The sequence below is a fragment of the Halictus rubicundus genome, chromosome 16 (assembly GCF_050948215.1).
Source record: "Halictus rubicundus isolate RS-2024b chromosome 16, iyHalRubi1_principal, whole genome shotgun sequence".
NCBI classification, from domain to species: domain Eukaryota; kingdom Metazoa; phylum Arthropoda; class Insecta; order Hymenoptera; family Halictidae; genus Halictus; species Halictus rubicundus.
Window position 1 is genome coordinate 7,567,918 of NC_135164.1, and position 18,163 is coordinate 7,586,080.

The 18,163-nt window shown below is 40.5% G+C and overlaps 2 protein-coding genes across 2 annotated transcripts in view; both read right to left on the reverse strand.

Annotated features, from left to right (window-relative positions):
• Nucleotides 1-3,813: 3,813 nt before the first annotated feature.
• Nucleotides 3,814-7,365, reverse strand: LOC143362226 (cilia- and flagella-associated protein 298-like). The gene is made up of 6 exons (XM_076802212.1): nt 7,227-7,365; nt 5,529-5,678; nt 5,220-5,305; nt 4,937-5,107; nt 4,128-4,343; nt 3,814-4,028 (listed from the first exon to the last, which is right to left on the reverse strand). Exons 1-6 carry the CDS (start codon nt 7,363-7,365, stop codon nt 3,942-3,944), a joined length of 849 nt encoding a protein of 282 aa, XP_076658327.1. The 3' UTR covers nt 3,814-3,941.
• A 1,125-nt stretch (nt 7,366-8,490) lies between these two features.
• Nucleotides 8,491-18,163, reverse strand: part of Cv-c (RhoGTPase activating protein) — a 437,455-nt gene continuing 427,782 nt past the window's right edge. Inside the window, exons 11-16 of the mRNA XM_076802187.1 lie at nt 15,114-16,824; nt 13,313-13,650; nt 12,963-13,114; nt 11,804-12,085; nt 11,536-11,715; nt 8,491-10,671 (exon numbers count right to left, since the gene is read on the reverse strand). Of these exons, the coding sequence (XP_076658302.1) occupies nt 10,557-10,671; nt 11,536-11,715; nt 11,804-12,085; nt 12,963-13,114; nt 13,313-13,650; nt 15,114-16,824 (2,778 nt within the window). The 3' untranslated portion in view covers nt 8,491-10,556. The remainder of the gene's footprint in view (nt 10,672-11,535; nt 11,716-11,803; nt 12,086-12,962; nt 13,115-13,312; nt 13,651-15,113; nt 16,825-18,163) is intronic.

Below are 18,163 nucleotides of genomic sequence, written 5' to 3' on the forward strand. Positions count from 1 at the left end.
ACCCCACATATTTAGAAATTCAACCTTTGAAAGTGTTTCGTCGTAAAAATCATTTACAAATGATTCTACCTGCGATAAATCAAATTACACATCCATCTGCGGCGATAAGCATCGTTCGTGATGAATATCATTTCCCTGTTGAGATCGCAGCAGATCTATAAATAAATATTCTTTCTCCGTACTAATGTATTCGAGTCACGCAAATTTTCGTACGATTACCGATCAAATATTTAACACGATCTAATGGAAATTTCATGAACGAGGCTAGTCGACATTATCACGAATCGTCATCTTCGCGATGAAATTTTGCAGTACGAAACGTTTGCAGGACTAGTCACTGATGGGAACGTCAGCCAAAGATCATCGCGATTCATTCATCTAGATATTTCCCAAAACGAAAAACCGTAACTGTGCAAATCGTACTATCGTAGTAGAATAATAACGGGCAGGCGTTGCGTGTCTTACTGTAGTTTGTGTCGAGGACACGGCTTAAAGAAGCTACGATACGCAAAATAGAGTAGGGCGATTGAAAGTTATGATATACCGTGGATTTATGTTCGATTTTCTGAATGATTTCAAAGTCAATTGCAGTTGAAAACACAGAGCGTTATCGTAATGACTTGAAACGAGAAAATCTACATCCACTGCTGAAAAAGATCAGATCGATACTGTTGCTGAGAATCGTGCGTCACTGTAACTCGGGATACATGATCAACTACTGTTTTCGAAAACAGTCTCAAAAAATAGTTCGATTGCTTATAACAGTGCAATGCAATTTAAAACAATTGATCTAGTTTCAAGTCATAATTGTCTTACATCTGTTTAAAGACTAGTTATAAAATTAACATAAATTCCTGTAATTTGTGACCACGATCAAAATAATATTACATCTTCAAAAATAAGTAATTCTCATAAGTTTTGTTAATAAAGGAACGAAGAGAAATATTTTCTCTTATTATTCTATTATTCTTTCTGGAGTTTTCAGCTTACTATATTTAATTAATTTAATATTGAACAGAGCTTCATCTTCACTTGAAGCGCAACATTCGTTTATATATGTTTTTCACCTTTTTATTTTGCGAGTTTTTATATTTATATTGTTCATATAATTGTTTTAACATTTTTCCCAGTACGATCAAATGACAGGCTTCTTAGGGAGAGGATTTTTAGAGAAAACTATATTCACCGTTATGGCGACACTTTTAGTCATTAAACAGGTTTGTACGTTGAAAGGGGTAAGAAGGTAGAAGGAAATAAAAATTGGATTTCATCAACTGGCATCAATCTTGAAAGTAGGTCGAGATCGAGTACGTTCGCATTCACAAGCATGAATCAATATGCATGTGTACAACAATTCCCATGAACTCGCGTCGGCGACTCGGTAATAGTAAAACGTTTTCGCCTCTTGTTATCCGTGGAACAATGTAAAGTTCACGACACACATTTCGCCGGCATTTTTGTAGGAAAAGTACGCTTGCACTAGACAAAGTACAAAGCTCTATTAACCTTACACGAAGGGTTGAACCCATCAGATCGATACACTAATGTAATCAAGACCTTGATACCATCTACACACACAGCTACGCCCACGTGATCGCTTACAAAAGAATTGCTCATTTTTCATGACACAAAAGTCCTTGTAGAGCCAAATTTCAACATTTTTGAAAGCGTTGTAACTGGCACAATAATTAAAAGACGAGAATTTAATGAAAAGTTCATCGTACATTTATAGTACATTTAATCGTGTACAGAAACAATTCGTAATATTTAGTTTGTAGAAAAGTTATTAATCATCGGGTAAAATTCTTCGCAATTTTCCGAATTAATTACGACGCTGGTGGATGTAGAAAGCCTTCTTGCAGATTACTCTTCAAGAGTAATTATGTACCTGAAATCATTTCTGCCTCCTAGTCTGCTTCGCCTTGTTCGTTCCACAATTCATTTAGCCACGACAGCAAAGACTCTTTCACTTCATCGTGATACAAAGAAAGTTTCAGAACCAATTCTTAATAATCGCCTTTCTACCATCTCATATTTTTCACGGTTATTGCGCGGGTACAATAGCGTGGATTCATAACGATGAAACATTATCCCAACGAACGAGGGTTGAACAAGTCCACAACATTTTCTGATTTATCTGGCTACTGTACACCATGAAATTACTGCAATTAAAAATACTAAGCATTTTCTCAAAGTTCCATGTCGAACGATATATGAAAATATTTAATGATTTTCTTAAGAGATTTATTTTGAAACGAGTATGTAAGTATTAAGCCAGAATATACTATGAATAGAATATACTCTATACATAGAGTACAGCAGTAGCTAGAAGCGAATACAGTGATTTCTGTATATATGTCGCCAAGGCTTGGATGATAAACGTCGCGGAATTATCCGCAGTACGCCGAGGAGTGTAAACATAACACGGGTATGTCTCCTCGACGATACACGACGTGTTATTGACATATATCGAGAATTACATTTCTTCATTTAAAGATGAAGTACTTTATTTGAAAGATTATTGAGTGTAAATCTACTTTCCTAATGAGATAAGAGTATTGCTTAAATTCAATATACTTTTCTACTTTCAAACATTTTAGTTTCAATCTACTTATTATATTTGGAGAATTTTAAATATTATTGTTTAGAAATTAAATGATTCTAACACGATTTTGATGTAATTATTAATGATCGACGTAGTAGCAGTGAAGAAAATACGGAATACGGATAAATTGCTTTATATTAACGATAATAGCCTTCAAGATTTTAAATGATATTTGATTCGATTACACTGTTTGCATGCGTACAATATGCATGCTGCACGATACCGTATAAGATGGTTGTATAAATACGCGGTAAATATGTATGCGGAATAAACAACTCCCATTCAGCGAACAAATATTAGCATACCAATCAAACTATCGTTGCAAGTCAAATAGAAGGATCCAGATACAGGAAACGACAGTGATCGATCGAAAGCACGGCATCTTCAAATACTGCGAATTTGAATGGAACCGAATGCATGAGAACGAACGAAAGGGAACCGCAAGGGACAAATTGTATTATTGATAGGGCTATGGTTGAATGCACCCGGTAACATAAATGGAAATCACGCAATTACGGTTCTTTAATCGATAACGGAAACGGATGAATCGTTGGCGATGAGTTCGTTGAACTGGCACGAGTAAATACCACGTTGGTACTCCGAATTGCTTAAATTTTGTGAAGTATGTATATTCGTGTCATTATTATAAACAAATCGTTTATATCAATCTAACGTCCTATCTAGAATCTTCAAATAAAATCTATTTTTACTTATTTGTCATTTACACGACTTTCTTCGATATATAGTCAAGCAATAATCAAGTATTTATCCTTGTATTTATTCATGTTTACAGAAAATATTATTATAGAAATTAATATGTTTATTCTTTCATAAGGTACAGAAAGAGAAAATTAGTCGCTGATTTAAATTGAGGTTCAATCATCCCCAAGCATTGGAAAATTTATTTGGCAGTTACTATACTCATTTTTTATATTACTCATTGTTATTTAAATTTGTTTATATTGTTCACACGGAAGTAGGCAGTTTATTATTTCATATTTGGTGGAAAGGAAAAGTATTGAACATTTTATTCATATATTTCTAAAATATCATTATCTCTTATACCATAATTGCTTAATATATGCAATAAATTAATTTTTACTATATGCCCCAATAGTTCATTCGACAATCACGATTTTAATCGAATAATTTCTAGGATAGCATTTTTAAAAAGGTATATAGAATTTTGAAATTGAACTATTTCTAATAATATTTTTGAAAAATATGTTTTATCTATACTACAGTAGTTTTAATACGAATTAACCTACTTTGAAAAGAGCATTCAGAAATGTTGATGATCGATAATACAGTACTGGTTATACTGTTTGGACGTAAATCAGTAATAACGAAGCCTCGTTAATATTATAGTAGAATTTACAGTAACGCAAACCTGATGGATGAAATATTTACACAAGTTTAAAACCTACGCAATATTTATCAGAACAGCCGGACAATGATTGAGATTAGTATACGTTGCTAAACAAGGAAACTACTTTACTAACAGAAGAGAATTTCCACTTACCTTTAGCTGCTCTTGTCGTCTGTAAGCATGAAGCATCAGCTGTTTGCGTTCCTCTTCCGACATCAATGGTTCACGCGCTGGCCTGCCTCCCCCTCTTTTCTGCAATTTCACGATAATTCGCGTTTTTTCGTTTGCTCCCACATAGTCTTTAATTTTCTTGCCCGGCAACATCTCTTTCCCCGAAAACCATAGTTGCGCCAGTTGTACGTCGATGACCTGCAACCATAAATTTCCTTTTTCAGCGGTCGATCTCAAAAACTTGAGAAAATCGATTTTCTTATACTGTAATTAATAGCAGTACACCTAGAGATTATATCTCTAAAGTTTCGAGCAGAAATTCCAAGCATTTCTGTAGACACAGCTTATGAAATAATAGCGCATTTTTCTTAAACCTGTTTCTCTCTAAACCACATTTTTGCAACTGGTTGACCCGATTAAGAGAAAATTATTGGACTACTAATAATTCCGAATAAGTAAAAACGTACATTTAGATTTGAACAGTTATAAATTTTTAAAATATAAGCTTCTTCATTGATTTCTTATAAAACCTAACGGGATTTATTTATTCCAGGTAAACTGGAGACCACATAAAGCAATTTTAGGGTGGTGTCGCATTCAGTAGGCGGTACACGGTATTTGTTTAAACAAATGGAAGTAAAAATAATTGCGTACCATGATAAAGGTATAATAACAATATCTTGTCCGCAGTGTTCAAGCGGTCAAATGTCACTAAGAACATTTTGCACTTTTTCAAATTCTACATGTAAATTTAAGTACAGACTGTAGACGGAATAATTATAATCGATTACCTCGAGAGACGCTTGAGTGCCGCCAAGGTCCTCGGTGTTCTCAAATTCCTGACGAATCACATCATGAGGCGGAAGTCCCATGGGATAAACGATGGTCACGGCGCCCCTCAAGATATCCAACGCCTCTTGAACAATTTTCTGCGTCACCGATTTATCTTGCTGGACCAACTTCTACATTGAAAAACCGGAGGCAACATTAGACGAGCAATAAAATCGTATTATTCGAGGATACTCTCTATAGAAGCAAGGAAATCCATTCTCGGCCGGACACATGAGAAATTACCTTCGAAACCATAGCTCTTGCGTCTTCGATCGTTTTGCTCAAGACCTCCCGCATCTTTGCATTAGGCTGTTTGCCGTTCCTGCGGCCTGAAACACGAAAACCCTCTGAGTCGTGCAATTAACGCAACGATTACACGCCCCGTTCGAAGCAACAAAAATCCCGGTGAGCCAATTCCACGACAGCATTGTACACTCCATTTCCGATAAGTTGCATTTGCATCGGCGGCGAATCGACCAGCATAAAACACGCTGGCAACCTGTCCACCGCTCGTTCGAGACTAGGCACTCTCCTTAATATGGTTTCACGTACCGATAACGTCCTTGTTAAAAGTCCATCCGCCCATCGGTACACACTTCTCGCCCCACTCGTCCTTGAGCTTCAGATCCTCTACCTGCTCGTCTGTGAGGCCCATCATGTTAGGGGGCAGCATAGCGCCATGCTTCGCTAGCTCCTCGATTTCTATTTTGTTCGGAACGTAAATGCATCGGTTAACAATAAACTTCGGTGATGTATTATTGTACAGAGTGAAGATAACTTTACCACTTAGAATATTTTATATTCGAAAGAATTTAACCCTTATGTCAATACTCGGGCACCCACTTCTAATTTCTTTAAAAATTGTTCGATGTTCTTATCGACAAACAGCAAAATGTATCCAGTCAACATAATTTCAGCAATTAAAATGTCTTTCAATTTTTATGGTAGAATTTAAGTCAATATTTGGATTCCCACTTCCAATTTGTTTTCAAATTTGTTGAATGTTCTCTATTGAAAATTAGTGGAAGTAATATAGATTCGTTTCAATGGGATCAACAAGTTTCTGTCGAGGTCGAATTTCAAGGTCATCGATATGTTTCTAAATGGGAGTGCACACCTTCATCATCATGGTGAAATCAAGGCCAATCAATCTGATAAAGTGGAATACGTATGTTGATCAAATACCATCAACAATTTAACACAAATCGACAAAGTATCACGGCAAGGGAGGGGAATTTCCTTCGAGCTATAATTCAGCCTTGGAAAGGCCAAAAGATGATCAGAGAATAGTCGAAGGCCACCTTGAAACATCTTAATCTCAAAGAAAAAAGCAATCAAGAAAAGTTGATTACAAAAGTTGATCAAATATCACCTATAATTCTACACAAACTGACAAAGTAACACGACGAGGGAGGGGAATTTCCTTCGAGCTATAATTCAGCCTTGGAAAGGCCAAAAGATGATCAGAGAATAGTCGAAGGCCACCTTGAAACATCTTAATCTCAAAGAAAAAAGCAATCAAGAAAAGTTGATCAAATATCACCTATAATTCTACACAAACTGACAAAGTAACACGACGAGGGAGGGGAATTTCCTTCGAGCTATAATTCAGCCTTGGAAAGGCCAAAAGATGATCAGAGAATAGTCGAAGACCATCTTGAAACATCGTAATCTCAAAGAAAAAAGCAATCAAGAAAAGTTGATCAAATATCACCTATAATTCTACACAAACTGACAAAGTAACACGGCGAGGGAGGGGAATTTCCTTCGAGCTATAATTCAGCCTTGGAAAGGTCAACAAATATTCCGAGGCCATACAGAAATTTCTCGGCGGTGGAAAAACGAGCAATCGAGCGAAGTTGAATAAGAAAAAACGAAAAGCATTCCCCTAGATCACTTCTGATCCGTGCGGCATTAAAACCTGTGTCATTAGTGTAATAGTACAATTCTAAAATAAATGAAAGGATACATAACTTGTTATCGACGATGAAATCATTGGCATTCAAAAAGCCTGCGGGTAACGCTCGATAAAATCGTGCAGGGTTCGGCTCCGCACACGCAGAAAACGGTAATAATGCGTTGCACGCGGTTACCCCGAGACAACACATGCCACTTAACTTACGTCCGCGCTCCTTGTAAATAAAGCGCAACTTTCCAGACACAAACCCGCCGTTTCTTTGCACGCTATTAGATGTCATCTTTCCGAAGCACTTTCTCAACTGGCCGAACACGGAGGGGTAGGATCATTACCATAACATATTCTGGAAATCTTCAGCCGGCCGTTGTAAATAATAGTAATGTCGTATATAACGTCCTGAACCATCGCGTCCACGTGTGTGTCGTGTAGAAACTGGCTCTCCTCGCCTTTCTTCACGTGCAGCCGAACCATTTTCTTGGAAACTTGAAACAAAGCGACGCCGTAAAACCGACAAGCTTTTATTAGACCGCGACATTTCGCTTTTCGCGGCGATACAAACTGCGCTCGAACGAATTTCACCGAAATCGTACAGAAAATTAATATTTCTATCTCCAAAGTGGATTTATTAAATAGTAGTCGATAGTAAAATAAGTCTACGGAGGTAACTTTATTCGTCGAGGATTGAATTTTTATTCATTTGTCAGCTGATTTCTTACACACTTTGCATAAAACTATTTTTAGTCATACTAGAATTCATTAAGCAATTCCAAGATAATTTTAAATGAATTATAAAGTACAAATTCACACAGTCAATTCGTGCACTTGCGGGTTAATTGATTTTAAACTTTATGTTCACAGCTCAGAACTTCCTGAAAAATTATTCGAAATAAATGGCACGACTTTTTGAGGAAAAAATTACGGACCGAATAACAAATATTTCCAAAGGTACAATACTTCAAAAATATTTACTGTGCACAATTTTAATCTTACACAGTAACTTTGATGATGTGTTTGACGATGATTTCAGATTTCAGAGATTTGATTGAAATTTTGCTAAAAATGTGGCATTCCTTGTTCTATACACGCTATTAACATAATTTTGAACGTATCTGAAGAGAACAGTCTTTTTATTCAAAATAATAAGTGACAAGACAGGTTACCTTCCAATATAATCGCACACGTTACAGAATTGAATGATCACAGTTGATCGAGCGATCTACAAGCCGGTCCCCGAAGGTCTGTCACTCGGGAAACTTTAATGTCACTACTTTCGTATTGTAAAAAGTTGTACTATTCTTCCGAAAAGATTGAAAATACCAGTCACGTGACAGTAGCTATACCAATGAGCTTCTTTCAAGATCGACGCGTATTTTCACCGAACCGATCGAGGAATGACAAGTTCACCGCAATGAAAACTGAAGTTAGACCCCGGCACAGAATTCCTGGCAACTGGAGATATCGATTAAACAAATCGAAACTCTCGCTAAAGCTTTCCAGTCATCTTATTCGCCTAACAATGAGTACGATAACAAGGCATTTCAATGGAGGTGTAATTAAATGGTCGAAATGCAAGGTGTAGAAAATAAAACGATGCTGTTTAATGAGTATATAATTGTGTTTCATTATTGTATAATATACATATTTACATTCTAGTGAAACACGGATTACAAGAATAAAGACGATCATATATCGTTACAAATAACGAAGAAACATTCGGACGCTCGCATTCTTCCATAATTCTCTTTCATGCACTTTATTTCATTCATCCTCATGTTCCTACTGGCGTTTTTTGGACACAAAAATATCATATATTTCTTCCATAGAATTACTTTATGTCAATAATAATAATAATAATAATAATAATAATAATAATATTAATAATAATAATAATGGTAATAATAATTAAATATTCTTGACGTAACGTTCTGTAGAATAAAAATCTATACATTTATATCGTAATTCCATAATTTTTTCGCTAACTGTAAGTGACTAGTATTATGTTAAAATACATTTATAATTCGATTCGATGAGGTGTATTATTCTTCAGGTCGTTTCCTGTGTTCTGGGGTCCGAACGTGAGTGTGGTCCCTATATTAAATGTGTGTGTATAATCGCGGGTAACATGCGCGAACGTATCTCGAACGAGACAATGATCGTTCTAAATGCTCGACTGGCCGGGAACGAGACAGAGAGACGAGATTAAACAATAAAACGAAGGAAACGGAAGAAGGAACCACCGAAAGCGAATCCTTCGAATCATCGGCTCGATCAACGTTCACAATATTTCTGTCTCGGGCAGACGACGATTAACAATAGACTCTCTATGACAGCTTTTTTCAACGCGTTAACATCGTTACGAGCGACGATTACTTAATTAAAAGAGTCCCCGCCGGTCCACGCGGCGGTCGGACTCCGAAGACTTACACGTTTACTCAAAATCCTTTCGCATTGCTCGATTAATCAGGTTAATTACGTGGTGGTGATAGTGGGGAGCTCGGGATCAGTCGCGAACGATAATCAGCATGTGAACCGCGACACGAAATTGTCGCGATCGACGTTCAACACCGTGAACGCGCTTCGAATTACGCCATTATCGTCGTGACTCGTTACAAATACACACGTGCACGTGCATTGCGTGTCTACGCACTACCGATACTTTAACGCGCTCGCCTAAATCGTGTTACATTTACAAAATAAAATCGCTTCTAAAATAACCATCCTCGGGCGACGATACGACGGCGCGCGCGCGTGATATGATACAATAGAAAAATTGGCATTTGGTCCGAAAGAAACATACAAAATGTCGGGCTCTTATGTGCTAACCGATGAATACATATTGTGTACGACTTGCTCGCTCGCCATCTTATATCCGTCGCTGTGTTTTTCTTTTTTTTTTTTTCGCGAGAATTGCAAGCGACGCGGAATATACACAGAATTGCGACTTTCGGCGACACCACGGTCTCGAAAAATATTCATATACACGTCTTCATCTCTTACGCCTTATCGCGCGCGCACGATTATGCAGATACAAGCGTAGCCTTTTTGTATATCAGCGAAACACTGGAACAATTTTATTCCACGGTTCGCCGGTTGGAATATCTCGGAGTAACGACAACATCGGACTACTTGCAAAAATAAAGCGTCACTCTCTACGAATACGGAGAACATATATATATATATATATATCAGCTTTTCTTGCCTCTTTTTCGTTCCGCCATTACGGTCTCCTGCCGTTTTTTTTTTCTCCAACGTTCGCGATCACTGGACGGCAAGATCCTCGGACAAGTGAAGCTTCACACAGAGAATTCTCGTTTATTATTCTATACGCTAACAACGAATTGTTTCCTTTTTTCTTATTTTATCATAGCGACACGACATCTACGCTAAACATCTCAGGCTTCCACGGAAATTGCTTGACATCGATTAAAGCTCAATATTAATTTCGTCTCGGTGACGAACGTCGGTGTCGAATTAACGGGGTTTATACTCGATCGAGAGTTCACCGCGAATTTCGAGCGAATCCTTCTGGTTCATTCCTCGCTGATGGTCGGCGCAGCTTGTCGCAGCTCGATCCTGTGCTCTTGGTGTTGATCCTGCGTGTCCGGATCCTGCAGAGTCGCGTAAGCACCGTGCAACGGCGATCGTTGCACGGTAGCCTCGTCTCAGACTTTGCTTTCGGGCCCATCCGTCGTGTGCTTGAAGGAATTGCGGATTTTGCTTAGGTGAAGGGCAGCCAGGTGGCCGTAGCTCTTGTTGTACCATTCTGGAGTGCGTCCTCTGCAAACAAGAAAAATTACATTCGTTAAATGTATGTCGATCCCTCATAGTCTGTTATCCAAGACAAGAAAGCTAAAGTCATTCATTGTTCCACGAGGTGTAGATAATAATTTTAGAAGTAGACTGCAGATATCATGCACTCGTGACGAAATTATTAATATTTAAAACTATTTAAATATTTTGAAGAGTTTCAAGATACTCTTACAGTACATTCAATTTGTGAAAATTGTTACGAGAAGCAATACAAATATATTCTTGTAGTTGACATCCTAGGCATAAAATTGAAAAATGGATGTGACCAAAGGTACTATTTATTTTTCAACTCATCGTTTGGTTAAGCTTATGCACTTTTGTATGAATTCAAAACAGATATGTTCAAGGTAATACTTGCTATTAATGTTGAACAATATTTCACTTGAAAGTGATGAGGATGAGGATGACGAGGACGTTGGTGGTAACAATAATGATAAAGAATATTAATATTAATATTAATGATGCTCATGATGATAATATTTCACTTGAAAGTGATGAGGATGAGGATGACGAGGACGTTGGTGGTAACAATAATGATAAAGAATATTAATATTAATATTAACGATGATCATGATGATAATATTTCACTCGAATCTGTACAATATCATAAGAAACACATGACGTGGCCGAGGCGTCTTTTACGATGTAGACAATTTTTATGTAGCACAAAAATCTACAGTCTATTTAGAAGGTTTGAAAGTTGGACTTTCATACACTGGTCAAGTGAAAATTCGCCTACTTTCTACGCAGGATAACATTTTTTTCTCTAGGATTATGTCGTAATTGCATGTATTTGTTTGAAATGCGGAATCATTAGTAAATCACACTAACTTTGTGTCCACTCTGGAGAGGTGCATGATCCTTGATTTGCCACTGCCGCAAGGCTCGATAAGATAGCGCGATGCCAAAACAATGCCGCGTGTTCCGCCAAGCATAACAGGAGCATCCGGATGTTCCACGGACGTCTCAACGATCACGCAGGCCCCTTTAGGAAGATCGTTTCGCCAGGATCTGTGCAACAGAAAATTCGATTATTCACCGCTGCTACTACAAAAAAAAAACAGCACGATTATAGTTCGCGAGTGAAAACAACGCTCACCTGAGCACACAGTAATCCCTAGCAGGAAGAGGACTCATGTTCCCAGTAGCGTATTGGAAGACCTCCACGTTGCTATCCAGCTTGACGACTAGTCTGTACTTCAACAACTGCGGGTCCCAAATGTGCCGTTCCCTCAGAACACGATGAAGAAGTTCGTTCGGTGGAGCCTCCACTTCTGTCGACACCCGCCATAATCGCAGAGGATGTCCGTCACCCACTTTCTTGTACGCCATTTCTACCGAACTGTCCGCCGGGTTGTTCACGCTGACCCATCCTCGACTTCTGAACAATTGAAACACGACCAAATCAAAGTTCAAGTCCAACAGCAATTGTTCCTGACGAAACACTGGATTCGACATCAGAGAAAAACGAAAGTCCCGAGAAACGATCACATTTTTATTCCCTCGTTAACGTCGCGATTGTATAACACTTTCCCAGACCCAGAAAATTTTGTGAAACTCGGAACTTCTTCCTCTTCCAATTTTTAATATTACTTCTATTATAATCTATAATAATAATATTTTTTCTGTTTGTGTTCAACTACAGACACGTTTCTACTGCCAAGCAGAAAAAGATAGATTAAGGATCAAATGTATTTATCATTTTCCTTACGCTGCTGTGTGTTATTTAACTCTGTCTTTGATTTTACTTTACTGTCTTCCCGTTTATAACGCTGTCAGTTATGTGAAACGAGATTATGAGAAGAATGAACGGAAAACTGTTGGGACGTTAGAGGAATCCAAGGGTAGTGCTGAATCATTTTCAACTTATCATAATAATTAAAAGAAGAAGTACATTTCCACTCGGCTTGTGTTGTTTGCAATCAACTCGGACAGTTTTTATTTCGCAGTCTATGATAACGTTCCAGCCGGACTGGATACACTAATTCTTGAGAAATAGCATCTATAGCTTTTGGCAATCAACTTGGCAGTTCATGTGTCCGCAGAAACCACTTGGCTAGCCGTTTTATTTTCTACGCTGGTCGGAATATTTCACTTGGAACGAGAATAATTGAATCGTTTCGGTAAAAAAGAAAAGGGGGGTTTTAGTGCGTCGCCTATCTCTCTCTCTCTCTCTCTCTCTCTCTCTCTCTCTCGTTTCTCTTTTATGCTGGCCGGTGGTGGATTGAAAGAGTAGACGAAGCCGTTATCGCACTCACTTTTCACGCGCCTCCTTCAATAAAGCTGTGGTGCAGGCATAAAGATATCCCCTCCAGTCCTGCTTCAGCTCGGATCCGAGCTCCTCCAAGGCGACCGGTACGCTTTCTTCCATGTAATTGAAATGACACTGCGTCAACATATCCGAGGAGACCTGATACAACCGAACAGAGATAGAACAGAGGTGAATAGGATTATTCGGCGTGGCTATGTACCCGGTGTGCGCGGCCACTCGTGAGAACGTGTTCGGGTATATTGGATTCGAGCACGATCGCAATCGAGGGGGTTTCAGAGACGACGGATGACGCTCCTCTCCCGAACGACCTGGACGGTTCGGCATCGGGGCACTCACCATGAATAATTCACGATGCATCTTGACCAGATACAGAAGACAGTCGTGAGCGGCTTTGTTTTCCGACAGTTCCCTCTGATCGGGAATGCCCACGGTCTTTCTTCTACGTGGCGATACGCTGCTCGACCTGTTGGTCACGTTCGTGTTGCTGTGGTTGAAGTGGAACAGGCTCGGTGCCAGGCACACGGCCAGGTTCGAGGCTGTCATTTGGTTGTAGGGAGCGTTGCTCGCTACGTGGTTCAAGAAATCGAGCAGAGTTTCCAACGCCTCCCGATGCTCGTCCGGCAGAAGCAACAGAAGGCATTGCACCGCGTCTGGTCGCAGCTCAACAGGTACATCTGTAACATCCACTCACGGTCAAACATCTCATCAACCCGCACAATACAGTGCTGAATAACTTTGCTCCGAGAACTTGTTGTCAACCATTGTTTAAATTGTCAAGGTCTGTGAGCGAACCACAGTGATTTCTCTATATATGTCGCCGAGGCCTGGATGATAAACGTCGCGAAACTGTCCCCTCTACCGCGGGGTACCGTGAGGAACCATGAAACTCGAGGAGCCTCCGACGACGAGTGTAAACATAACACACGGCTCCGGCGTGTCTCCTCGACGATACAAGACGCGTCTTGTTGACATATATCGAGAACTCACTGCATAGCTTGCCTAGAGGGTGAACACTGCGTTCGCCAAAGTATGTAGACTGATACCGCGCAGAGATCGTGAGTACTGTAAATAGTCTAGTAGTCGATGGTATAAACTGTATTATTATAAATAATGTTCCTAGTTCCTTTGTCCTTATGCTGTTTCGTTTGTAGATGCTCGGCAACTTACGACCTCTGTACAGGGTGTATACAAATTATATGTCACGACAAAATGCACCGCAAAATTCACCTTGACCTTGGAAATCAAGGTCAAAGTGTCGAAAAATTTTCTTTTATTGCATCGTATAGTACTAATCACTCAAATTTTTCGATACTTCGACCTTAAGTTTCGAGGTCAAAATGAATTTTGCGGTGCATTTTTTTTCACAGACCTCCACCGATCCGGAGGTGTAGAATCACGGTATGATGGTCGTGACATATAATTTTTATACACCCTGTACAATCCCTAGCAATGTGAACACAAGAGGCAACTGATCACAAAATGTTTTGTTAACTATCAAGTTTAGAACCAGCATAGGTAGTACTTCTTCATGAACCAGTTAACTGTGTTTGACGAGTATACTCGTCGTGAAGAAATGGCAATATTTTGTGTCATGACGAGTACACTCGTCAAAACAGCTATAATTCAAACAACGGTTAATTTTTGCGACGCAACTTAGGTGCACATTTTTTCAAAGAGGTCGCAACAGCTAACTGGTTAAAAGGAACTTTGTTCATTGAAAGGAGTAAAATTAATCTTGACAATTTTTGAATCTTCTAACCACACTCGTTAAAACTTATTTGAGGTGTGCCAGTTACGTCAGGGTCAACGCGGTGCGTAGAAGTCGTTTCTGAAGTGTCAAAGCGCATTTCACAAGTTCACACATTATCTACCGGCGATTATCGCGTAACTTTGGAAATTCTCTGGCTAATGACTTTTTAATAGATGCATCAACAGCAATAACAATTTGCATCGCGAAGCAACGACTCACCCTCGGCAGCGTAATCTAACAACTTTGGTATTATTCCATGAAAGATGATTTTTATAGCAGCCCAATTAACTTCCGATAGACAAAGCGTCAAATGTGAAATGCTTTTCTTCAATCTTTGAAATTAACATCGAACGCGTTCAGAAACGAAGAAAGACAAAGTGTACTCACGTTGGAAGATAGCGATGAAGGTCTCGGACAGTTTGTTCGTGAGCAGGGCTTCCGGCAGCTCCCTGAAATACTGTTTGACGAGGTCAGCCACGTCGAAGGCCTGTTGACCGTCGAAATTGATATTGTCGCCGAGAGTCTCGGTCAGCATCTTCAGTTTCTGTATCCTCGACCTGACCCCGCTCTTCCTGAAGATCCCGACCTGATCGAGCGCGTTCGCTCTCAGCCATCGCAGGGCTATTTGTATACACTTTGGTAAGGCTTGTCCGGTCCGCTGCAAGGAGAGCAGCAACGGGACCCCGAATACTGTCTTATCTTTATAATCAGGCGACTTGATCTTCCTGATGAACTTCGGCAGCTCCCAGTTCCATCCGGTGCGATGCGTAGGACAGTAGCGTTCCATGCAAGCCGTCAGCTTCAGCAAAGCGAGTTTCCTCAGGACCAACAGTTGTCCGCACGACATGGAGGCCATTGCTCGGGGACACAGAGGATCCAAGGGATCAGGATACAGAGATCCTCTCTGGAAACTGTGCCACCTGACGACGGTGCTCTTGTGCCTGGGCGACTCCTCCTCCTGATCCGAGTCGCGACTAGCTACCGTGGAGCTGCTCTCTTGACTGCCGGCCAGCTCCGAATTCCTCGACCTTGACTTCTCTCTGTAAACCGCGACCTCTTTCGACAGAGGCTTGCCCTCCCGGAACGAGTCGTCCCGGTGTCTGAAGCTCTTGTGCAGCTTTTCCTCCCTCTTCAACGTGGCCACCTTGTCCTCTTTGTACCTGTCCTGGCTCTGCGTCGTCAGCTTGTCCCTGTACCTCTGCGACTCCTTCCCGAGGTTCAGGCTTCCGCCGCGGGTGTTGATCGCCGCGTTTTTGCTCGGCGAGTCCTTCGGACTCTGGGGATGGGCGGTCACGTACTCCAACACCTTGGCGTGGTTGCTGTTCGCGTCTCTGAAGTACCTGTGACGCCAACTGGTGGGTTGACACTCGGAGTCGCTGAGAGCGCCCTGGTCTTCGCGGCCCCGATGAAGGAATCTTCTCGCTCGGTTCATCTTCGTGCGGGTCGGCGTGGGCGTCGGGCCACCACCTTGCGACCCGTCCGAACAATAGCTGGAGGAATCGTCGCCGAAAGGGCTGGGCGCGTTGGTCAACGGCGAGGGCGGCAGATGATAGGGAGAGGCTGGCAATGTGACCGGCGATCCGGGAACATGAAGTGGCGACACCGAGAGATCGCCGAAGGAGACCGGCGCCGGGCCCGTCGGCGACACGTCCACGCAGTTCAGCTCCTTCATTTTCTGCTGCATCGACATCACGTCGAGAATCTGCGGGCCGCTGATCACGATCCCATCCCGATTCTGATGTTTCCGTCGTCGGGACTTGAGCGACTCCACTCGCCTGAGGAAAGCCTTCGCACCGTCTTTCAGCCGCTCGGAACCAGTTCTTCGAAATCTCGGGCTGATCTCATCGGAGAGCGTTCCCGGTGGTAAACTGCTGTACCTGAGCGGGTCCAGCATCGTGTCCTCGGCCTCTTCGGCTTCCAGACGATCCTCCAGCGAGTCCTCCTCGGACTGCACGTTCTGACCGGCGATCGCCTGCAGCCTCTCGACGTTCGCCTGCGTCACGTCGCACACGCGCGACCACCGTCTCGTTTTCTTCTCGAACGTCCAATTCTCGCTCAGGGCGCACTGGGTATCTTCGTCCGAATCATCCCCGCCACCCTGTAACGGTCAACAGAAGTCGAACGGTCACCGGAGAACGAACAAATTTTCGGAACGCGCCCTTAATCAAAGGGAAAGTTCAGCAAAGGGCAATTTGGACGAAATCGGATTCAAAATCAAAGAACTCTCGATAGAAACGAGGTAGAGCGATGAGATGTTTTTTAAATTGAAGCCGAAACTTTGTAGAATATGGGAAAAATAGGGAGATTATGGTACGAACGCTTTTTAACCTCGAGAAAATTCGTTAAACTTGCACAATTTCAAGAAAATTGTGGTTTTTCCAATACCACCTGTACATCATATCCCATAGATTTTTTCACGCTGATTTCAAATCTGACCTCAAAAGTTGTCTACGACCTCAGGATTTTACAAACAAATAGATTTTTGTGACAAAAACTAATGAAATCATTTTTTCGTTGAAATGTTTTGATAACACACTAGTTTGAAGGTATATCGTATTCTCATATGTGAAACACAATAAAAATAATAAGGATAATTAAGTATTTGAACGTTTTGAGTTACTTACGAACGTGTGGCTGTAATTTAGTATAAATTAGATATCTATTGTCCACAATTATATTTTCATTTACAGCGGAAGTAAGGTAAGTAACTCAAAACGTTCAAATACTTCATTATTATTATTTTTATTGTGTTTCACATATGAGAATACGATATATCTTCAAACTAGTGTGCTATCAAATCATTTCAACGAAAAAATGATTTCATTAGTTTTTGTCACAAAAATCTATTTTTTGCAAAATCCTGAGGTCGTAGACAAATTTTGAAACCAGATTTGAAATCAGCGTGAAAAAATCTATGGGAAATGCTGTATAGCATGTTCAAAAAAAAAAAACCACAATTTTCTTGAAATTGTGCAAGTTTAACGAATTTTCTCAAGGTTAAAAAGCGTTCGTACCATAATCTCCCTATTTTTCCCATATTCTACAAAGTTTCAGCTTAAATTTTATAAAAATTTCATCGCTCTACCTCATTTCTATCGAAAGTTCTTTGATTTTGAATCCGACTTCGTTCAAATTACCAACTGTGCGGCGGCCCTAATCGTACGCCTCGTTTGCATAAGAAACAAGGCACCGATCGTGAGCAGTCGAAACAAGGATAACGGACGATCGTCGATGAAAAATCCTTGCGGCGCAGCGTAGACCGATAAATATCGGGATTACAAGAATATTTTTATCCATCGTTCTGGAACGAATGCCCCGAAAGATCACTGCTAATCACGCGATTCAGGGGGACGTGACTCATGACAACGCCGAGGCTCGCTCATTCCACGCTCCAGAGAAACGTTTTATGGAGATTAAGGAGCACCGGTGAACGTTTA

Excerpts from the sequence above, each read along its gene's own strand:
- LOC143362226 (XM_076802212.1), bottom strand. The coding sequence starts at position 7,365 with ATGGTTCGGCTGCACGTGAAGAAAGGCGAGGAGAGCCAGTTTCTACAC. Across the intron at positions 4,344-4,936 it reads GCACTCAAGCGTCTCTCGAG|GTCATCGACGTACAACTGGC; the intron begins GTAATCGATTAT and ends TTATGGTTGCAG. Across the intron at positions 4,029-4,127 it reads GACGACAAGAGCAGCTAAAG|GTTTTAAACTTGTGTAAATA; the intron begins GTAAGTGGAAAT and ends AATATTGCGTAG.